At 41.6% G+C, this 20743-nt stretch overlaps 1 protein-coding gene across 1 annotated transcript in view; it reads right to left on the bottom strand.

Annotated features, from left to right (window-relative positions):
* Window positions 1-20743, bottom strand: part of LOC139276310 (ecto-NOX disulfide-thiol exchanger 1-like) — a 493766-nt gene that overhangs the window by 407274 nt on the left and 65749 nt on the right. The window contains exon 7 of the mRNA XM_070894110.1: window positions 16210-16327. Within this exon, the coding sequence (XP_070750211.1) occupies window positions 16210-16327 (118 nt within the window). The remainder of the gene's footprint in view (window positions 1-16209; window positions 16328-20743) is intronic.

Raw genomic sequence — 20743 nt, forward strand, 5'->3', positions numbered from 1 at the left:
TATACACACTGACTGTAGATTTAATACAGGGACTGACTGTAGATTTAATACACACACTGACTGTAGATTTAATACACGGACTGACTGTAGATTTAATACACACACTGACTGTTGATTTAATACCCGGAATGACTGTAGATTTAATAGACACATTGACTGTAGATTTAATACATGGACTGACTGTAGATTCAATACACACACTGACTGTAGATGTAATACTTAGACTGACTGTAGATTTAATACACACAATGACTTTAGATTTAATATACGGACTGACTGAAGATTTAATACACGGACTGACTGTAGATTTAATACACACACTGACTGTAGATTTAATACTTGGAATGACTGTACATTTAATATACACACTGACTGTAGATTTAATACACGGACTGATGTAGTTTTAATACACACACTGACTGCAGATTTAATACACACACTGACTGTAGATTTAATATACGGACTGAATGTAGATTTAATACACGGACTGAATGTAGATTTAATACATACAATGACGATAGATTTACTACATACACTGACTGTAGATTTAATACACACACCCGACTGTAGATTTAATATACACACTGACTGTAGATTTAATCCATGGACTGACTGTACATTTAATGCACGAACTGACTGTAAATTTAATGAACACACTGACTGTAGATTTAACGCACACACTGACTGTAGATTTAATACACACACTGACTGTAGATTTAATACACGGACTGACTGGAGATTTAATACACACACTGACTGTAGATTTAATACATGGACTGACTGTAGATTTAATAAACGCACTGACTGTAGATTTAATACACACACTGACTGTAGATTTAATACATACAATGACGATAGATTTACTACATACACTGACTGTAGATTTAATACACACACCCGACTGTAGATTTGATATACACACTGACTGTAGATCTAATATACGGACTGACTGTAGATTTAATACATGGACTGACTGTAGATTTAATACACGAACTGACTGCAGATTTAATACAATGACTGATTGTAGATGTAATATACGGACTGACTGTAGATTTAATACACGGACTGACTGCAGATTTAATACATGGACTGACTGTAGATTTAATCCACGGACTGACTGTACATTTAATGCACGGACTGACTGTAAATTTAATGCACACACTGACTGTAGATTTAATACGCACACTGACTGTAGATTTAGCACACACACAGACTGCAGATTTAATATACGCACTGACTGTAGATTTAATACACGGACTGACTGCAGATTTAATACATGAACTAACTGTAGATTTAATCCACGGACTGACTGTACATTTAATGCACGGACTGACTGTAAATTTAATGCACACACTGACTGTAAATTTAATATACACAGTGACTGTAGATTTAGCACACACACAGATTGTAGATTTAATATACGCACTGACTGTAGATTTAATACATGGACTGACTGGAGATTTAATACACACACTGACTGTAGTTTAACGCACACACTGCCTGTAGGTTTAATACACGGACTGACTATAGAATTAATACACACACTGACTGTAGATTTAATACACACACCGACTGTAGATTTAATACACAAAGTGACTGCAGATTTAATACAATGACTGACTGTAGATTTAATACACAGACTGACTGTAGTCTTAATACACACACTGACTGTGGATTTAATACACACACTGACTGTAGATTTAATACACGGATTGACTGTATATTAAATACAAATACTGACGATAGATTGAATGCACAGACTGACTGTAGATTTCATACATGGACTTAATGTAGATTTAATATACACACTGACTGTAGATTTAATACAGGGACTGACTGTAGATTTAATACACACACTGACTGTAGATTTAATACTTGGACTGACTGTTGATTTAATACACACACTGACTGTAGATTTAATAAACGGACTGACTGTAGATTTAATACACACACTGACTGTGGATTTAATACACGGACTGACTGTTGATTTAATAGACACATTGACTGTAGATTTAATACATGGACTGACTGTAGATTCAATACACACACTGACTGTAGATTAAATACTTAGACTGACTGTAGATTTAATACACACAATGACTTTAGATTTAATATACGGACTGACTGTAGATTTAATACATGGACTGACTGTAAATTTAATACATGGACTGACTGTAGATTTAATACACGGACTGACTGTAGATTTAATACACACACTGACTGTAGATTTAATACTTGGACTGACTGTAGATTTAATACTTGGACTGATTTTAGATTGAATACAAACACTGACTATATATTTAATACACGGACTGACTGTAGATTTAATGCACACACTAACTGTCGATTTAATACATGGACTTACTGTACATTTAATACACGGACTGACTATAGTTTTAAGACACACATTGACTGTAGATCGAATACAAGGACTGAATGTAGTTTTAATACACACACTGACTTTAGATTTAATACACGGACTGACTTGAGATTTAATACACGAATTGACTGTAGATTTAATACATACACTGACTGCAGATTTAATAAACGGACTGACTGGAGATTTAATACACACACTGACTGTAGATTTAATACACACATGACTGCAGATTAAATACACGGACTGACTAGATTAATACACGGACTGACTGTAGATTTAATAAACGCACTGACTGTAGATTTAATACACACACTGATTGTAGATTTAATGCACACACTGACTGTAGATTTAATGCACACACTGACTGTAGATTTAATATACACACTGACTGTAGATTTCAAACACGGACTGACTGTAGATTTAATACACACACTGACTGTAGATTTAATGCACACACTGACTGTAGATTCAATACACACACTGACTGTAGATTCAATACACACACTGACTGTAGATTTAATACACGGACTGAATGTAGATTTAATGCACGAACTGACTATAGATTTAATACAAATACTGACTGTACATTTAATACACGGACTGACTATAGTTTTAAGACACACATTGACTATAGATCTAATACAAGGACTGAATGTAGTTTTAATACACACACTGACTTTAGATTTAATACACGGACTGACTTGCGAATTAATACACGAATTGACTATAGATTTAATACATACACTGACTGTAGATTTAATACACGGACTGACTGTAGATTTAATACACGGACTGACTGTAGATTTAATACACACACTGAGTGTAGATTTAATACACACATGACTAGATTAAATACACGGACTGACTAGATTTAATACACGGACTGACTGTAGATTTAATAAACGCACTGACTGTAGATTTAGTATACACACTGACTGTAGATTTAATACACGGACTGATGTAGTTTTAATACACACACTGACTTTAGATTTAATACACGGACTGACTTGAGATTTAATACACAAATTGACTATAGATTTAAAACACGAACTGACTGTAGATTTAATACACACACTGACTGTAGATTTAATACACACACTGACTGTAGATTCAATACACACACTGACTGTAGATTTAATACACACACTGACTGTAGATTTAATAAATGCACTGACTGTAGATTTAGTATACACACTGACTGTAGATTTAATACATGGACTGATGTAGTTTTAATACATACACTGACTTGAGATTTAATACACAAATTGACTATAGATTTAATACATACACTGACTGTAGATTTAATACACACACACGACTGTAGATTTAATATACACACTGACTGCAGATGTAATATACGGACTGACTGTAGATTTAATACACGGATTGACTGTAGATTTAATCCATGGACTGACTTTACATTTAATGCACGGACTGACTGTAAATTTAATGCACACACTGACTGTAGATTTAACGCACACACTGACTGTCGGTTTAATACACGGACTGACTGTAGATTTAATACACACACTGACTGTAGATTTAATACACGGACTGACTGGAGATTTAATACACACACTGACTGTAGATTTAATACATGGACTGACTCTAGATTTAATAAAGGCACTGACTGTAGATTTAATACACACACTGACTGTAGATTTAATACACGAACTGACTGCAGATTTAATACAATGACTGACTGTAGATTTAATACACGGACTGACTGTAGATTTAAGACACACGCTTACTGTAGATGTAATACACGGACTGACTGCAGATTTAATACACACACTGACCATAGATTTAATACACACACTGACTGTAGATTCAATACACACAGTGACGGTAGATTTAATTCATGAACTGACTGTAGATTTAATACACACACTGATTGTAGGTTTAATAGACGGACTGACTGTAGTTTTAATACACACAATGACTATAGATTTAATACACACACTGACTGTAGAGTTAATACATGCACTGACTGTAGATTTTATACACAAACTGATTATAGATTTAATACACACACTGACTGTAGATTTAATACACGGACTGACTGTCGATTTAATACACACACTGACTGTAGTTTTAATACACACAATGACTATAGATTTAATACACACAATGACTGTAGAGTTAATACATGCACTGACTGTAGATTTTATACACAAACTGATTATAGATTTAATACACACACTGACTGTAGATTTAATACACGGACTGACTGTCGATTTAATACACGGACTGACTGTAGATTTAATGGCCACACTGACTGTAGATTTAATACACGAACTGACTGTAGATTTAATAAACGCACTGACTGTAGATTTAATGCACACACTGACTGTAGATTTAATACACGGACTGACTGTAGTTTTAATACACACACTGACTATAGATTTAATACACATACTGACTGTAGATTTAATACACGGACTGACTTTCGATTTAATACACACACTAACTGTAGATTTAATACACACACTGACTGTAGATTTAATACACATACTGACTTTAGATTTAATACACGCACCAAATGTATATTTAACACACACACTGACTGTAGACTTAACACAAGGACTGACTGTAGATTTACTACACGGACTGACTGTAGATTTAATACACGGAATGACTGTAGATGTAATACACTCACTGACTAGATTTAATACACGGACTGACTGTAGATTTAATACACACACTGATTGTAGATTTAATACACGGACTGACTGAGTATTTAATACCAACACTGACTATAGATTTAATACACGGACTGACTGTAGATTTAATACACACACTGACTCTAGATTTAATACAGAGACTGACTGTAGATTTAATACACACACTGACTGCAGATTTAATACACGAACTGACTGTAGATTTAATACACGGACTGAATGTAGATTTAATACACGAACTGACTATAGATTTAATACATACACTGTCTGTAGATTTAATACACACACTGACTGTAGATTTAATACACGGACTGACTGTAGATTTAATACACGGACTGATTGTAGATTGAATACATGGAATGACTGTAGATTTAATACGCGCACTGACTGTAGATTTAATACACGGAATGACTGTAGATTTATTACACACATTGACTGTAGATTTAGTGTACACACAGAGACTGTAGTTTTAATACACGCACTGACTAGATTTAATACACGGGCTGACTGTGGATTTAATAAACACACTAACTGTAGATTTAATACACACACTGATTGTAGATTTAATACACACACTGACTGTAGATTTAATACACGGACTAAATGTAGATTTAATACACAGACTGACTGTAGATTTAATACACACACTGACTGTAGATTTAATACACGGACTGACTGTAGATTTAATACACACACTGACTGTAGATTTAATACACGAACTGACTGTAGATTTAATACATGAACTGACTATAGATTTAATACAGACACTGATTGTGGATTAAATACAAGGACTCACTGTAGATTTAATACACGGACTGACTGTAGATTTAATACAAACTCTGACTGTAGATTTAATACACGGACTGACTGTAGATTTAATACACACACTGACTGTAGATTTAATACACACACTGACTGTAGATTTAATACATGGACTGACTGTAGATTTAATATACACACTGACTACAGATTTAATACACGGACTGACTATACTTTTAATACACACACTTACTGTAGATTTAATACAGATACTGACGGTAGATTTAATACACACACTGACTGTAGATTTAATTCACGGACTGATTGTAGATTTAATACACACACTGACTGCAGATTTAATACACACGCTGACTGTAGATTTAATACTCGGACTGACTGTAGATTTAATACACACACTGACTGTAGATTTAATACTTGGATTGACTCTAGATTTAATACACACACTGACTGTAGACTTAATACATGGACTGACTGTAGATTTAATACAAACACTGACTGTAGATTTAATACACGGACTGACTGTAGATTTAATACACGGACTGACTATAGATTTAATACACACACTGGATATAGATTTAGTACAGGGATTGACTGTAGATATAATATACGGATTGACTGTAGATTTAATGACACACTGACTGTAGATTTAGTACACACACACAGACTGTAGATTTAATACACGCACTGACTGTAGATTTAATACACGGGCTGACTGTGGATTTAATAAATCCACTGACTGTAGATTTAATACACACACTGATTGTAGATTTAATATACACACTGACTGTAGATTTAATACATGGACTGACTGTGGATTTAATATACACACTGACTACAGATTTAATACACGGACTGACTATACTTTTAATACACACACTGACTGCAGATTTAATACACACGCTGACTGTAGATTTAATACACGGACTGACTGTAGATTTAATACATGCACTGACTGTAGATTTAATACATGGACTGACTATAGATTTAATACACTCACTGACTGTAGATTTAATACTTGGACTGACTCTAGATTTAATACACACACTGACTGTAGACTTAATACATGGACTGACTGTAGATTTAATACAAACACTGACTAGATTTAATACACACACTGGATATAGATTTAATACAGGGATTGACTGTAGATTTAATACACGGACTAAATGTAGATTTAATACACACACTGACTGTATATTTAATACACACACTGACTGTTGATTTAATACACACACTGACTGTAAATTTAATACTGGGACTGACTGTAGATATAATATACGGACTGACTGTAGATTTAGTGCACACACTGACAGTAGATTTAATACCTACACACTGACTGTAGATTTAATACACGGACTGACTGTAGATATAATACATGAACTGACTGTAGATTTAATACACACACTGATTGTCGATTTAATTCACGGACTGTCTGTAGATTTAATCCACGGACTGAGTGTAGATTTATTGCACACACTAACTGTAGATTTAATACACGGACATACTGTAGACTTAATACATGGACTGACATTAGATTTAATACACACACTGACTGAGATTTAATACATGGACTGACTGCAGATTTAATAAACGCACTGACTATAGATTTAATACACACACTGACTGTAGATTTAATACACACACTGACTGTAGATTTAATACATGCACTGACTGTAGATTTTATACACAAACTGATTATAGATTTAATACACACACTGACTGTAGATTTAATACACGGACTGACTGTCGATTTAATACACGGACTGACTGTAGATTTAATGGCCACACTGACTGTAGATTTAATACACGAACTGACTGTAGATTTAATAAACGCACTGACTGTAGATTTAATATACACACTGAATGTAGATTTAATACACACACTGACTGTAGATTTAATATACAGACTGACTGCAGATTTAATACAAACAATGACTATATATTTAATACACAGACTGACTGTAGATTTAATACACGGACCGACTGTAGATTTAATCCACGGACTGAGTGTAGATTTAATGCGCACACTGACTGTAGATTTAATACACGGACTTACTGTAGACTTAATAGATGGACTGACATTAGATTTAATACACACCTTGACTGTAGATTTAATACACGGACTGACTGTAGATTTAATACACGGACTGACTGTAGATTTAATCCACGGACTGACTGTAGATTTAATACACACACTGACTATAGATTTAATACACACACTGACTGTAGATTTAATACACACAGTGACTGTAGATTTAAGACACACGCTTACTGTAGATGTAATACACGGACTGACTGCAGAGTTAATACAAACACTGACAAAGATTTAATACACACACTGACTTTCGAGTTAATGCATGCACTGACTAGATTTAATACACAAACTGACTCTAGATTTAATACACACTCTGACTGTAGATTTAATACACGGACTGACTGTCGATTTAATACACACACTGACTATAGATTTAATACATACACTGACTATAGATTTAATATACACACTGAATGTAGATTTAATACACACACTGACTGTAGATTTAATATACAGACTGACTGCAGATTTAATACAAACAATGACTATATATTTAATACACGGACTGACTGTAGATTTAATACACGGAACGACTGTAGATTTAATCCACGGACTGAGTGTAGATTTAATGCGCATACTGACTATAGATTTAATACACGGACTTACTGTAGACTTAATAGATGGACTGACATTAGATTTAATACACACATTGACTGTAGATTTAATACACGGACTGACTGTAGATTTAATACACGGACTGACTGTAGATTTAATCCACGGACTGACTGTAGTTTTAATACACACACTGACTGTAGATTTAATACACACACTGACTGTAGATTTAATACACAAACTGACTGTAGATTTAATACACGGACTAAATGTAGATTTAATACACAGACTGACTGTAGATTTAATACACACACTGACTGTAGATTTAATACACGGACTGACTGTAGATTTAATACACACACTGACTGTAGATTTAATACACGAACTGACTGTAGATTTAATGCATGAACTGACTATAGATTTAATACAGACACTGATTGTGGATTAAATACAAGGACTCACTGTAGATTTAATACACGGACTGACTGTAGATTTAATACAAACTCTGACTATAGATTTAATTGAAGGACTGACTGTAGATTTAATACACACACTGACTGTAGATTTAATGGCCACACTGACTGTAGATTTAATACACGAACTGACTGTAGATTTAATACACACACTGACTGTAGATTTAATACACGGACTGACTGTTGATTTAATACACACACTGACTGTAGATTTAATACATGGACTGACTGTAGATTTAAAACACACACTGACTGTAGATTTAATACACACACTGACTGACTGTGGATTTAATACACGCACTGACTGTGGATTTAATACACGCACTGACTGTAGATTTAATAAACGCACTGACTGTTGATTAAATACAAGGACTGACTGTAGATTTAATACACACACTGACTGTAGATTTAATGCACACACTGACTATAGATTTAAAACACGGACTGACTGCAGATTTAATACACACACTGACTGTAGATTTATTACACACACTGACTGTAGATTAATACACTGACTGACTGTAGATTTAATACACGGACTGACTGTAGATTTAATACACACACTGACTGTAGATTTAATACAAGGACTGAATGTAGATTTAAAACACACACTAACTGTAGATTTAAAACACACACTGACTGTCGATTTAATACACACACTGACTGTCGATTTAATACACAGACTGACTGTCAATGTAATATACGGACTGACTGTGGATTTAATACACGCACTGACTGTAGATTTAATGCAAGCACTGACTGTGGATTAAATACAAGGACTGACTGTAGATTTAATACGCACACTGACTGTAGATTTAATACACACACTGACTGTACATTTATTACACACACTGACTGTAGATTTAATACACTGACTGACTGTAGATTTAATACGCACACTGACTGTAGATTTAATACAAGGACTGACTGTAGATTTAATACACACACTGACTGTCGATGTAACATATGGACTGACTGTCGATTTAATACACGGACTGACTGTAGATTTAATACACAGGCCGACTGTAGATTTAATACACGGACCGACTGTAGATTTCATACACACACTGACTGTCGATTTAATACACTAACGGTCTGTAGATTTAATACACACACTGAGTGTAGATTTAATACACACACTGACTGTAGATTTCATATAAGGAATGGCTATAATCAGCTGGTTAAGCAACTTCAACTGTGAGTAAAATGAAAGCTTTTCTTTGTTGTGAAGTGGTTGATCGGAGCTTTCAGTAATATCCCTGTGATATTGTGGTACAGTTGACTGCAGCACGTCTGCAGTTAATCTCTTCAATCTGACAATCTGGTGCATATTGTATATTATCAAGTGTATCCCCTTGTGCAGAAACTCCCTTAATAACTGCTTTTCTTGTGTCTGCTCGGTGCAATTACACATCCAACTTACAAAGAGTCTATATAGAGTGAACAGGAAGATTTTGCTGCATTGTCAAGGCGGTTACTTTTAACACAATAGGCCTGAAATATCGGTAATGACCCAGCAATACCGTTCATGCAATGATAGATCACCTACCTTGTTCAGACCCCCTTCCTTATTTCGAGTGGTTACATTCTCCATACACCATAGCACTCTGCCTGTTGTCCTATTAGTCCTGGGAAGTCACCTGCTCGACACTGGAGACGGTGATGCTGTAGTGTGACTGTTGGCGTGACTGGTTGTCCTTGCCCTCTGTGAAAGGCGGGTAGCGTATCTGATTGAGCTTGCACGAGAGAATCAGAGGAATTTACAACACAGAAGGAGGCCATTCGGCCCATCGTGTCCGTGCTAGACGACAAAGAGCTATCCAGCCTAATCCCACTTTACAGCTCTTGGTCTGTAGCCTTGTAGGTTACAGCACTTCAAGAGTACAACCAAGTACTTTTTAAATGTGATGGGGGTTTCTGCCTCTACCAACCTTTCAGGCAGTGAGTTCCAGACCCCCACCACCCTCTGGATGGAAACAGTCCTCCTCAAAGCCCCTCTCTACCTCCGACCAATTACTTTAAATCTATGCCCCCTGGTTATTGCCCCTCTGCTAAGGGAAATAGCTCCTTACTATCCACTCGATCTAGGCCCCTCATAATTTTATGCACCTCATATAGGTCTCCCCTCAGCCTCCTGTTTTCCAAAGAAAACAAACCCAGCCTAGCCAATCTTTCCTCATAGCTAAAATTAAAATTCTCCACTCCAGGCAACATCCTTGTAAATCTCCTCTGTACCCTCTCTAGTGCAATCACTTCTTTCCTGTAATGTGGTGACCAGAACTGCACGCCATACTCTGGCTGTGGCCTAACCAGTGTTTTATAGAGTTCAAGCATGATCTCTCTGCTCTTGTTTTCTATAGTAATCCAACTGAGTGGTACAACGAGACCCAGAGCCTGCTGGGAAGCAGCACGCGTGTAGAAAATGCTTCTATTTGAAGAATGAAGAACATCTTATCACGGTAGATAATTTATCTTTCTTCTTCATTCTCCAAACACCGCAGGAGCATTCTGAAGTTTTACATTTCAGGAAAGGGGAAGCCTCTGTAACGAGGAGGGTGACATTTACCTTCCCGGAGAGCGCCGATTTCAATGGAAAGGAATATCAGACACATCGGAATATCAGAATATCGCTGGCAGATAGATTTACAATGATTAATTGAGCTGGCATCTACTGCTTTTTGTGGGACAGTTCCACACGTCTACCACCCTTTGCGTGAAGCAGTCTTTCTACCTCTGGAGCTCGGAAGATGCACTTCGCTTTTTTCAGTCGCAGCCCTACCCGGTCCAGTCTGCGTAGCACCTCCTCCCGGTTATGGAGGTGTTCTTCAGTATCGTAACCCATGATGAGGATGTCGTCCTGAAAAACCACCGTCCCTGGAATCGACTTGAGGAGGCTTTCCATATTTCATTGGAAGATCGCGGCGGCCGAGCGAATCCCAAACGGACATCTGTTGTACTCAAATAACCCCTTGTGTGTCGTGATGGTGGTCAGCTCCTGGGTCATGTAAGCTGAGGTCAGGTCCAATTTTGAAAAAAGTTTGCCACCGGATCGCGTCGCAAAGAGGTCCTCCGCTCTCGGTAGCAGGTACTCGTCTTGGAGTGACACCCGATTGATGGTGGCCTTGTAATCACCACATATCCTGACCGACCCATCCGCCTTGAGCACTGGCACAATTGGGCTCGCCCAGTCACTGAATTCGACTGGCGAGATGATGCCTTCCCTCAGCAGGCGGTTCAATTCGTGTTCTATCTTTCCCCGCATCACGTATGGCACCGCTCTGGCCTTGTGGTGTACTGGCCTGGCGATCGTGTTTATGTGAATCACTACCTTGGCCCCCATGAAAGTGCCAATGGCGGGTTGAAATAATGAGTCAAATTTGTCCTGGATCTGTGAGCATGATACTCGCTCCAGAGAAAATTGCATTGACATCGTCCCATTTCCAGTACATGAAAACAAGCCAACTCCTCCCCATAGTGCGGGACCAACCCCCGGGACAACCCAGAGTGGCAACCTGTTCTCCGAATCTTTGTGGGTCACGACTACCGTGGCGCTGCCTAGCACCGGAATGATTTCCTTTATGTATGTCCGTAGCTGTGCGTCAATCGGCGATAATTTTGGCCTCCTGGCCTTGGACGCTCACAATTTTTCGAACTGTTTGATACCCATCAGGGACTGGCTAGCCCCCGTGTCTAACTCCATTGATACTGGGATGCCATTGAGGAGCACTTTCATCAATATCGGTGGCGTCCTGGTGTATGAACTGTATACGTGCTCCACATGAACTTGCTGAACTTCAGCTTCCAGCGATTTCCCCTCATTTCTGCAATTTCTGCAGGTATTTTGCTCATCTCTGCAAACTCTGGCTGAGTGTATTCCTCCAAGCCTCCAACATGACCTGTTGTTGGAAACAAAAGGTCCCTTGCCAGTCGATCGTCCCTGACTGCCCCTGTGACTGTCCTTGAGTGCGCCATTAACAGGTGTTGATGGCCTCATTACTGGCCGCATTGTTCCTTGTAATGGCGTGAATCGCCATTCAACTTGCCATTATCTCTGTCAAACTCCCCCACTGGGTTCGACTACATGTTGGGGCATGCCCGATTGCCCTTGTCTGCCTGCCGAACTGTGTGCTACTTTAACAATGTTGAATCTCTGTCCCACCCATTCCTTAACACAGTACCTCTTGTCTGTTCTGCTAGTGGCCATGCTCGCGTGGTTTAAATTTCAGTTTCTCGTCGCCATTGATACGTCCTTACTGTACAGTATAAATGCACATGCGGCCCATGCTTGAGAGAAAGTCAGTCTGTGACCTGTCCTTTATTCCTAAGCACTCAAGTGATGAAAGTGAGTGGAGCTTCCCCTTTTATACCTGAAGGTCCAGGTTAGGAGTGTCTCCCACAAGTTCACCACCTAGTGGTCATTGTTCTCACAGTGTACAACTTAGGTCAGATTATACATGGGTTACAATGCTGGTTGAATACATGACAGGAGACACATTGGCTGAGGCCACAGTTAGTGGAGGCCATGCTGCTTCCCTTTTATAGACGGCAGGAACAGCCAATCACAGGGCAACAGTCACGCTTATGACATCAACTCCTGCAGTGTTGAGCATGTGACTCCCTCGAACCAATGGGGCAAGGCGTAGGCTCCTGCAGTGTGCGAAGGATGCAAAATGGAGAAGACAATTTCATATACAGTTTATTCGGAGAGGACAAAACAGAAGAAAACTCAAAGAACAGGGCTTTCGACATTATTTGCAAAACAGTGCACAGGAATGCAACAGCAGTCTCTAATTATCGCGTGATTCCGCCCGATAACAAGAAGTTAATGTTTCCCACGAGGCTGCACATCTCATATCTTGTAAAGTAATAAATTCTAATACTTCTAGGCATTATAAGAATATAAACCGAGTCGTTCACTTGAATGAGGCCTGAGCATTTTCCAACATGATTACATTGAGGAACCAGTCACATTTTAAACACAACATCACATTCTGGCGTCAAAGTCTCAAGCACTGCAGGAGAATGAGCAAAGGGAATCAATAACTATCACAAGGTATCAAAGTCTCCTTGTTTCATTTGTCACTGATTTCTCAGAATATTATGGTCTGTCTTCCTGGCATGCTGCAGATAGTGAGGGGCTGCTTAGTTTGTGTTGTACAAGGGCAGCTAATGATCGGGTTTGAGCGAGTCCACAGCTGTTTATACAGATGCTGTAAGCAGCAAACCAATACCATTAGTACTTACCTAGTCATTCTTTCAATCTAGAATAATGTACTAATATCACCGCTAAAGAACGCAGTCCTGAGCATTCCAGGAACAGAGGAACACAAATAGGGCATTCCACTCCTGGCCGCTTATAACCGGTTATTCTGGGTCTCCGTCAGGCCAGGAGTTTCTCCGGTACCATGTAGATTCCATTGCACCATCACATGGTGACTGACCAGCAAGGGAAGAGGCGGGGGGAGAGGGGTGGGGGTGCAAGGACAGCGACTCCCCTCGGTCAGGAGCTCTCGCTCATGCACCTCAGGCGGGGCCTGGCTCCCGGGACACTGACTGATTGGGGGCACGAGGGTGTATGTGGGACCCACCGGCAGGGTCAAGGCTCGACAAGTGGCCTGGACTCTCAAACATTCTTTTCTCAAAGTAACACAGATTGGCCCCCTTGCTCAGGGGGCTGATAGGAACATTGTCAGCACTTGACGGGGCGGGGGGGAAGGGGGTGGTGGGTCAGCACTGGTATGGGGTGTGGGGGGGGTGATCATGGCCAAAGGATATTCAAAGCCTGTGTTCAGTAACTATGGCCGCGGTTTCGCCTACCTCGGTGGGTTCAGTGCGGCCGGAGTAGGGCGCGGGTCCCGACCTCGCTGCTGGCTCCAGCCCGCTGTGTAGAAATGATTTTTCGTTGATTGAATTTGTTAAGCCCGCCCAGTGCATTTCCCAGGACAGTTGAAGGAAGTGGGTCTCATGATGTCATTTGATGACACGTCACCAGCCAGTTTTCTTAAAGGGACCACGTCCATATTGATTTTGACAGTTGTGCTGTCAGTGTTCTGAAGTATTGAGGTGCTGCAAACACCGCACAGAGAGGCACGGCTGCACCCAGGCTCTCCCATCACTCCCTCCATATGCTTATGGAGGGAGTCATAACATGCAGAGAGGTTCTCTTCCCTTCCAATGGGTGGAAGAGACCTGCCCAGGAGATCAACGCAGCCTGGTTGCACATTGGCTGCAGTGGCACAAACATTTCAATGATCTCAGTAGATCACAAAACGTTACTGCAACGCCACACTCAACCTCATCCTGCTGTGCCACTCATCACATCCCCATCACTCTGCCTTCCCTACCCTACTCCTGCACATCCTTACTCACACCAACTGACCCTGCACCTCCAGCCATCCCTCTCTATCTACATTATCACTTCCCCATCTCACTCACCATCCCTCACACTCATCCTCATCCTAGTCCAATCATACCAACTGAAGGTGGGACAACGGGTCACACTGGACATATCAGACATGGAATAAAGGGTTAACATGTGTACGTGCAGTATTTAGAAGCAGCCTTTGCAAACTAAGCCCGGAGAAACAAGAAGGTACATCTGCACTATGCCTCAAGGCCTCATCGGCTCCCTCCTGTCCTAACACAAGAGATAACACAGGGATGGTATGTTTCAAACCGACACATCAGCCAAACGGTACCCAGTACAAGCAAAGGTCAAAGCAGGGCCAGGCACAGGGTGGTAAGATAACATTCCAAAGTTGGATAAACACCCTTAGACACAGTGGGGGGAAAGGTACCAGGAATAGGCGGGATAGAAATCATCTTCGCCCTGAGTGACAAAGGGCTGTGTCCATTCAAATCAATGTATGTCTCATGTATTGAATGTCCGGCCATTATAGGCCGAGTAACTGTATAAAAACCTTGTATGTTCTTTGTTTGGTGAGAATGGGTGCGGAGAGTTCAGTAGGGACTGACTTATGGGCCTGTTTCTCCCTTGTACATAAAATAAACCTACTTGTGTTTGATTCCTAATAGACTGTGTCGGGGTTAATTATTTAATCTCCACTTCACTAACTAACAACACACAAAGGGTCAATCCATTGTTCAGTTCTTTACTTCCTAGTTGCTGCTACAACAATAGCATTACCTCAAGTAAATTTGGCTACTTTTCAATATGATAGTTTTAAGCCGTTCCCACTGAGACGAAGCTTACTGACCGATTCCTGGAAATAGCTGGAAAAGCCTTACCTGACTCGTCCACTCTGGGTCGTTTCGATGGGCTTTCGTCATTGTCATCATCAGACATTTCCATTTCCTCTTCACGGCGAATTCCCAACAGCTCTTCACAATGCGCATTCCTGATTTCCTGTTATTGAAGAGAGAAATACTTTACTGCGAGGAATTCAGGCATCAAAAAATAGTTAGTCCAGATAAAACATTTCCCATATTGGGTTGGGTACAATGCCGGTTACCTGTGACAATAGAGCTTCGACATTACAGGTGATCTGGAGCGAGGAGGGGCTATGTGTTTGATATTACAGGTGATCGAGAGTGGGGAGGGGCTGTGTGTTGATATTACAGGTGATGGAGAGTGGGGAGGGGCTGTGTGTTGATATTACAGGTAATGGAGAGTGTGGAGGGACTGTGTGTTGATATTACAGGTGATTTAGAGCATCATCATCATAGGCAGTCCCTCGGAGTCGAGGATGACTTGCTTTCACTCTAAAAATAAGTTCTCAGGTAACTGAGGAGTTCAATGCGGGACCTACATTCTCTGTCACAGGTGGGGCAGACAGTGGTTGAAGGAAAGGGTGGGTGGGGAGCCGGGTTTAATGCATGCTCCTTCTGCTGTCTACACTTGGTTTGTGCTTGTTCTCGGCGATGGGACTCGAGATACTCAGTGCCCTCCCAGATACTCTTCCACCACCTTGGGCAGTCATGGGTCAGGGATTCCCGGGAGTCGGTGGGGATGTTACACTTTGTCAAGGAGGCTTTGAGGGTGTTCTTGAAGCATTTCCTCTGCCCACCTGAGGCTCGCTTGCTTTGTCGAAGCTCCGCGTAGAGTGCTCGCTTTGGGAGTCTCGTGTTGGGCATGTGGATGATGTGGCCCGCCTAACGGAGCTAATCAAGCGTGGTCAATGCTTCGATGCTGGGGATGTTGGCCTGAGCGAGAACACTGACATTGGTGTGTCTGTCCTGCCAATGGATTTGCAGGATCTTGCAGAGGCAGCGTTGGTGGTACTTCTCCAGCATTTTGAGCATTCTGCTGTATATAGTCCACGTCTCTGAGCCATATAGGAGGACGGGTATCACTACTGCCCTGTAGACCATGAGATTGGTGCTGGATTTGAGGTCCTGGTCTTCAAGCACTCTCTTCCTCAGGTGACCGAAGGCTGCGCTGGCGCACTGAAGGCGGTGTTGGACCTCATCGTCAATGTCTGCTCTTGCTGACAGTAGGCTCCCGAGGTATGGAAAATGGTCCATGTTGTCCAAGGCATCGGCGTGAATTTTGATGACCCGGGGGGGCAGTGCTGTGTGGCGGGGTCAGGTTGGTAGAGGACCTTTGTCTTACGGATGTTTAGCATAAAGCCCATGCTCTTGTACTCCTCAGTGAAGGTGTTGACGATGGCTTGGAGTTCGGCCTTCGAGTGTGCACAGACGCAGGCATTGTCTGCAAACTGCAGTTCAACGACAGAGGATCGGACGACCTTGGATCTCGCCTGGAGGCAGCGGAGGTTGAACAGACTCCCATCTGTTCTATAATTTAGCTCCACTCCGGTGGGGAGCTTGCTCAGGGTGAGATGTAGCATTGCAGCAAGGAAGATCGAAAAGAGCATTGGTGCGATGATGCAGCCTTGCTTGACCCCGGTCTGGATGTGGATTGGGTCTGTGGTGGATCCATTGGTCAGGATCACGGCTTGCATGTCATCGTGGAGCTTTTGGGGGCAGCCGAAACGGAGGAGGATGCTCCATAATCCCTCACGGTTGACAGTGTTAAAGGCCTTTGTGAGGTCAAAGAAGGCCGATACAAGAGTTGGTGCTAATCCCTGCATTTCTCTTGTAGTTGTCACGCGTGAAGATCATGTACGTTGTACCCCTTAGTGGACGGAATTCGCATTACGACTCTGGGAGGAGCTCTTCAGCCACAGGGAGAAGACGATTGAGGAGGATTCTTGTAATGATTTTCCCTGTGGCCAACAGCAAGGAGATTCTGTAATTACCGCAGTCGAACTTGTCCCCTTTTTTGAAGATGGTCACGATTACGGCGACCCTAAGATCTCCAGGCATGCTCTCCTCCTTCCAGATAAGTGAAATTAGTTCATGTATTCATGCCAAAAGTGCTTCTCCGTCATGCTTTAGTGCTTCGGCGGGAATTCCACCTGCTCCTGTTGCCTTGTTATTCTTTAGCTAATGGATGGCCTTTTCGACTTCGTGCCAGGCTGGGATTGTGCAGAAATGGTGGCGGGTAGCATGCTGCGGGATGGAGTTGAGGACACTCACGCCAAAGACAGAGTCTCGGTCAAATGCTCCTTCCAACGGACACTGACTGCCTCTCTGACCTTGATAAGTAACTCACTGTTCTTGGCCAGCAGAAGGGTAGGGTTTTGGGTGCTTGGGCTGTAGGTGGTCTTGACTACGCTGAAGAATCCATGCACATCGCAGTTGTCGGCTAACTGCTGGATCTCCTGTGCTTTGACCACCCACCATCTGTTTTTTAAATCACGGGTTTTTTGTTGGACCTCGGCCTTCAGCCATCTGTAGAGCTGCTATGTTGCTCTCGTGTTAGGTTGCTATTTTATGTTCAGAAATGCCTTACACTTGCGGCTAATTAGCTCCTGGATTCCCTGGTCGTTCTCGTCGAACCAGTCTTGGGATTTCCTGGTCGAGTGACCGAGCATCTCTTCGCAGCACTGGTTATGGAGACCTTAAGGGCAGATCAGGCGCTGTGGGCATTCAACATCTCTGGATTATTGAAGGTCGCTAGGTTGGCAGTGAGGCGCTGGCTGACTAGAGCTTTCTTAACAGGGTCTTTAAGTGCCTCTATGTTAATTTTCCTGCGGCATTATTTTTGTTGACATCGCTGCATTGGTGTTGATGATGGAGCGGATTGGGCAGTGGTCTGTCCAGCTGTCGTCGACTCCGGGGAGGGGCTGTGTGTTGATATTACAGGTGATGGAGAGCGGGGAGGGGCTGTGTGTTGATATTACAGGTGATGGAGAGCGGGAAGGGGCTGTGTGTTGATATTACAGGTGATGGAGAGTGGGGAGGGGCTGTGCGTTGATATTACAGGTGATGGAGAGCGGGAAGGGGCTGTGTGTTGATATTACAGGTGATGGAGAGTGGGGAGGGGCTGTGTGTTGATATTACAGGTGATGGAGAGCGGGAAGGGGCTGTGCGTTGATATTACAGGTGATGGAGAGCGGGAAGGGGCTGTGTGTTGATATTACAGGTGATGGAGAGTGGGGAGGGGCTGTGTGTTGATATTACAGGTGATGGAGAGCGGGAAGGGGCTGTGTGTTGATATTACAGGTGATGGAGAGTGGGGAGGGGCTGTGTGTTGATATTACAGGTGATCGAGAGTGGGGAGGAGCTGTGTGTTGATATTACAGGTGATCTAGAGCGGAGATGGACAGTGTGTTGTCTGGCTATAACTATAGTTGGGTTAAAACAACATTTTGAAAGGGAGTTACACTGGGAACATGGTTTTCCACAACGACTTTAGTTGATACCTGTAATGTGGACTGTGAGAAGACAGTGATGGATTCCCAGATGTTGACACTTTTAAACAAACTTTCTGAGAGCTTGATGAGTTTGGTTTAATTCAGCTTTTTGAAACAAGTTATTTTTTTAGCAAGACTTAACCGGCCAGTTCCAGATTTGATGGAACCGTCCGGCCCTCCAGACTACAGTGTGAACTTACCACTACTTGCTCCACAACTTAACCCTCAGACAAGGATCATTTTGTCAATGCAAGCTATTGTCAGAGATCAGGAACAAGGGCCTCAGATCAGGGTCAGCCTCTACCATGGTATTGTGTCACTTACCTTCATTACTGCTTTAATGAGGTAGACATACCGTTAACAATAATTAAACAAAAACAAACCTTTGCGGTATAACAGACATTACATTTACAATGAACATATGGATGAGTAAATTGGTATCTCGTAAATGCAATGACAATTGCAAAGCTTTGGAAAGGGTGCAGAGGAGGGCCATGGGAATAATTCCCATTTAAAGCATCTTAGGGCCCGAACTTGTTGTCCTCACCACCGGCTGCCAGCGAGTTTTTTGGGTGGTCTCCCCACGGTGACAGATTCCTCTTGGTCTCCCACCGGTGGGAGGGGAGTGCCGCTGGGAACTGCCCGCTGACGAGCAAGTCGCGTAAGTGACCGCCTGCTCACCGAGCTGCCATATTGGTGCAGGCAGGAGTCAGCGACAGCAGGGAGAAGAACCACTAAGTGAAGGCAGGTCTAACCCCAATGGTAAGTATGAAGACCTGCAAAAAAAGGTTGGTGAACTTCTTTAAATTTTTTTTTTAGCGATTTATGAGTATGGGGTCCCCTGAAGGTGTTCCAGTGTTTTTTAAAAATTTTTTGTGAAAATTTTTATTTTTAAGTGTTCCCCCCTCCCTGGGCCTGACTCAATCCTGGCCGGCACTTTGGCGACGATCGCATTTGCCGCCGAGATTGGGAGCTACTGCCCGCTGCTGCCCAGATTGACGGTGTAAGTCGTTATTTTCCCACCGGGCGGTACTGCCATAACTTTTAGAGGAATCTTCCTG

This window comes from Pristiophorus japonicus, chromosome 11 (assembly GCF_044704955.1).
Source record: "Pristiophorus japonicus isolate sPriJap1 chromosome 11, sPriJap1.hap1, whole genome shotgun sequence".
Lineage (NCBI taxonomy): Eukaryota > Metazoa > Chordata > Chondrichthyes > Pristiophoridae > Pristiophorus > Pristiophorus japonicus.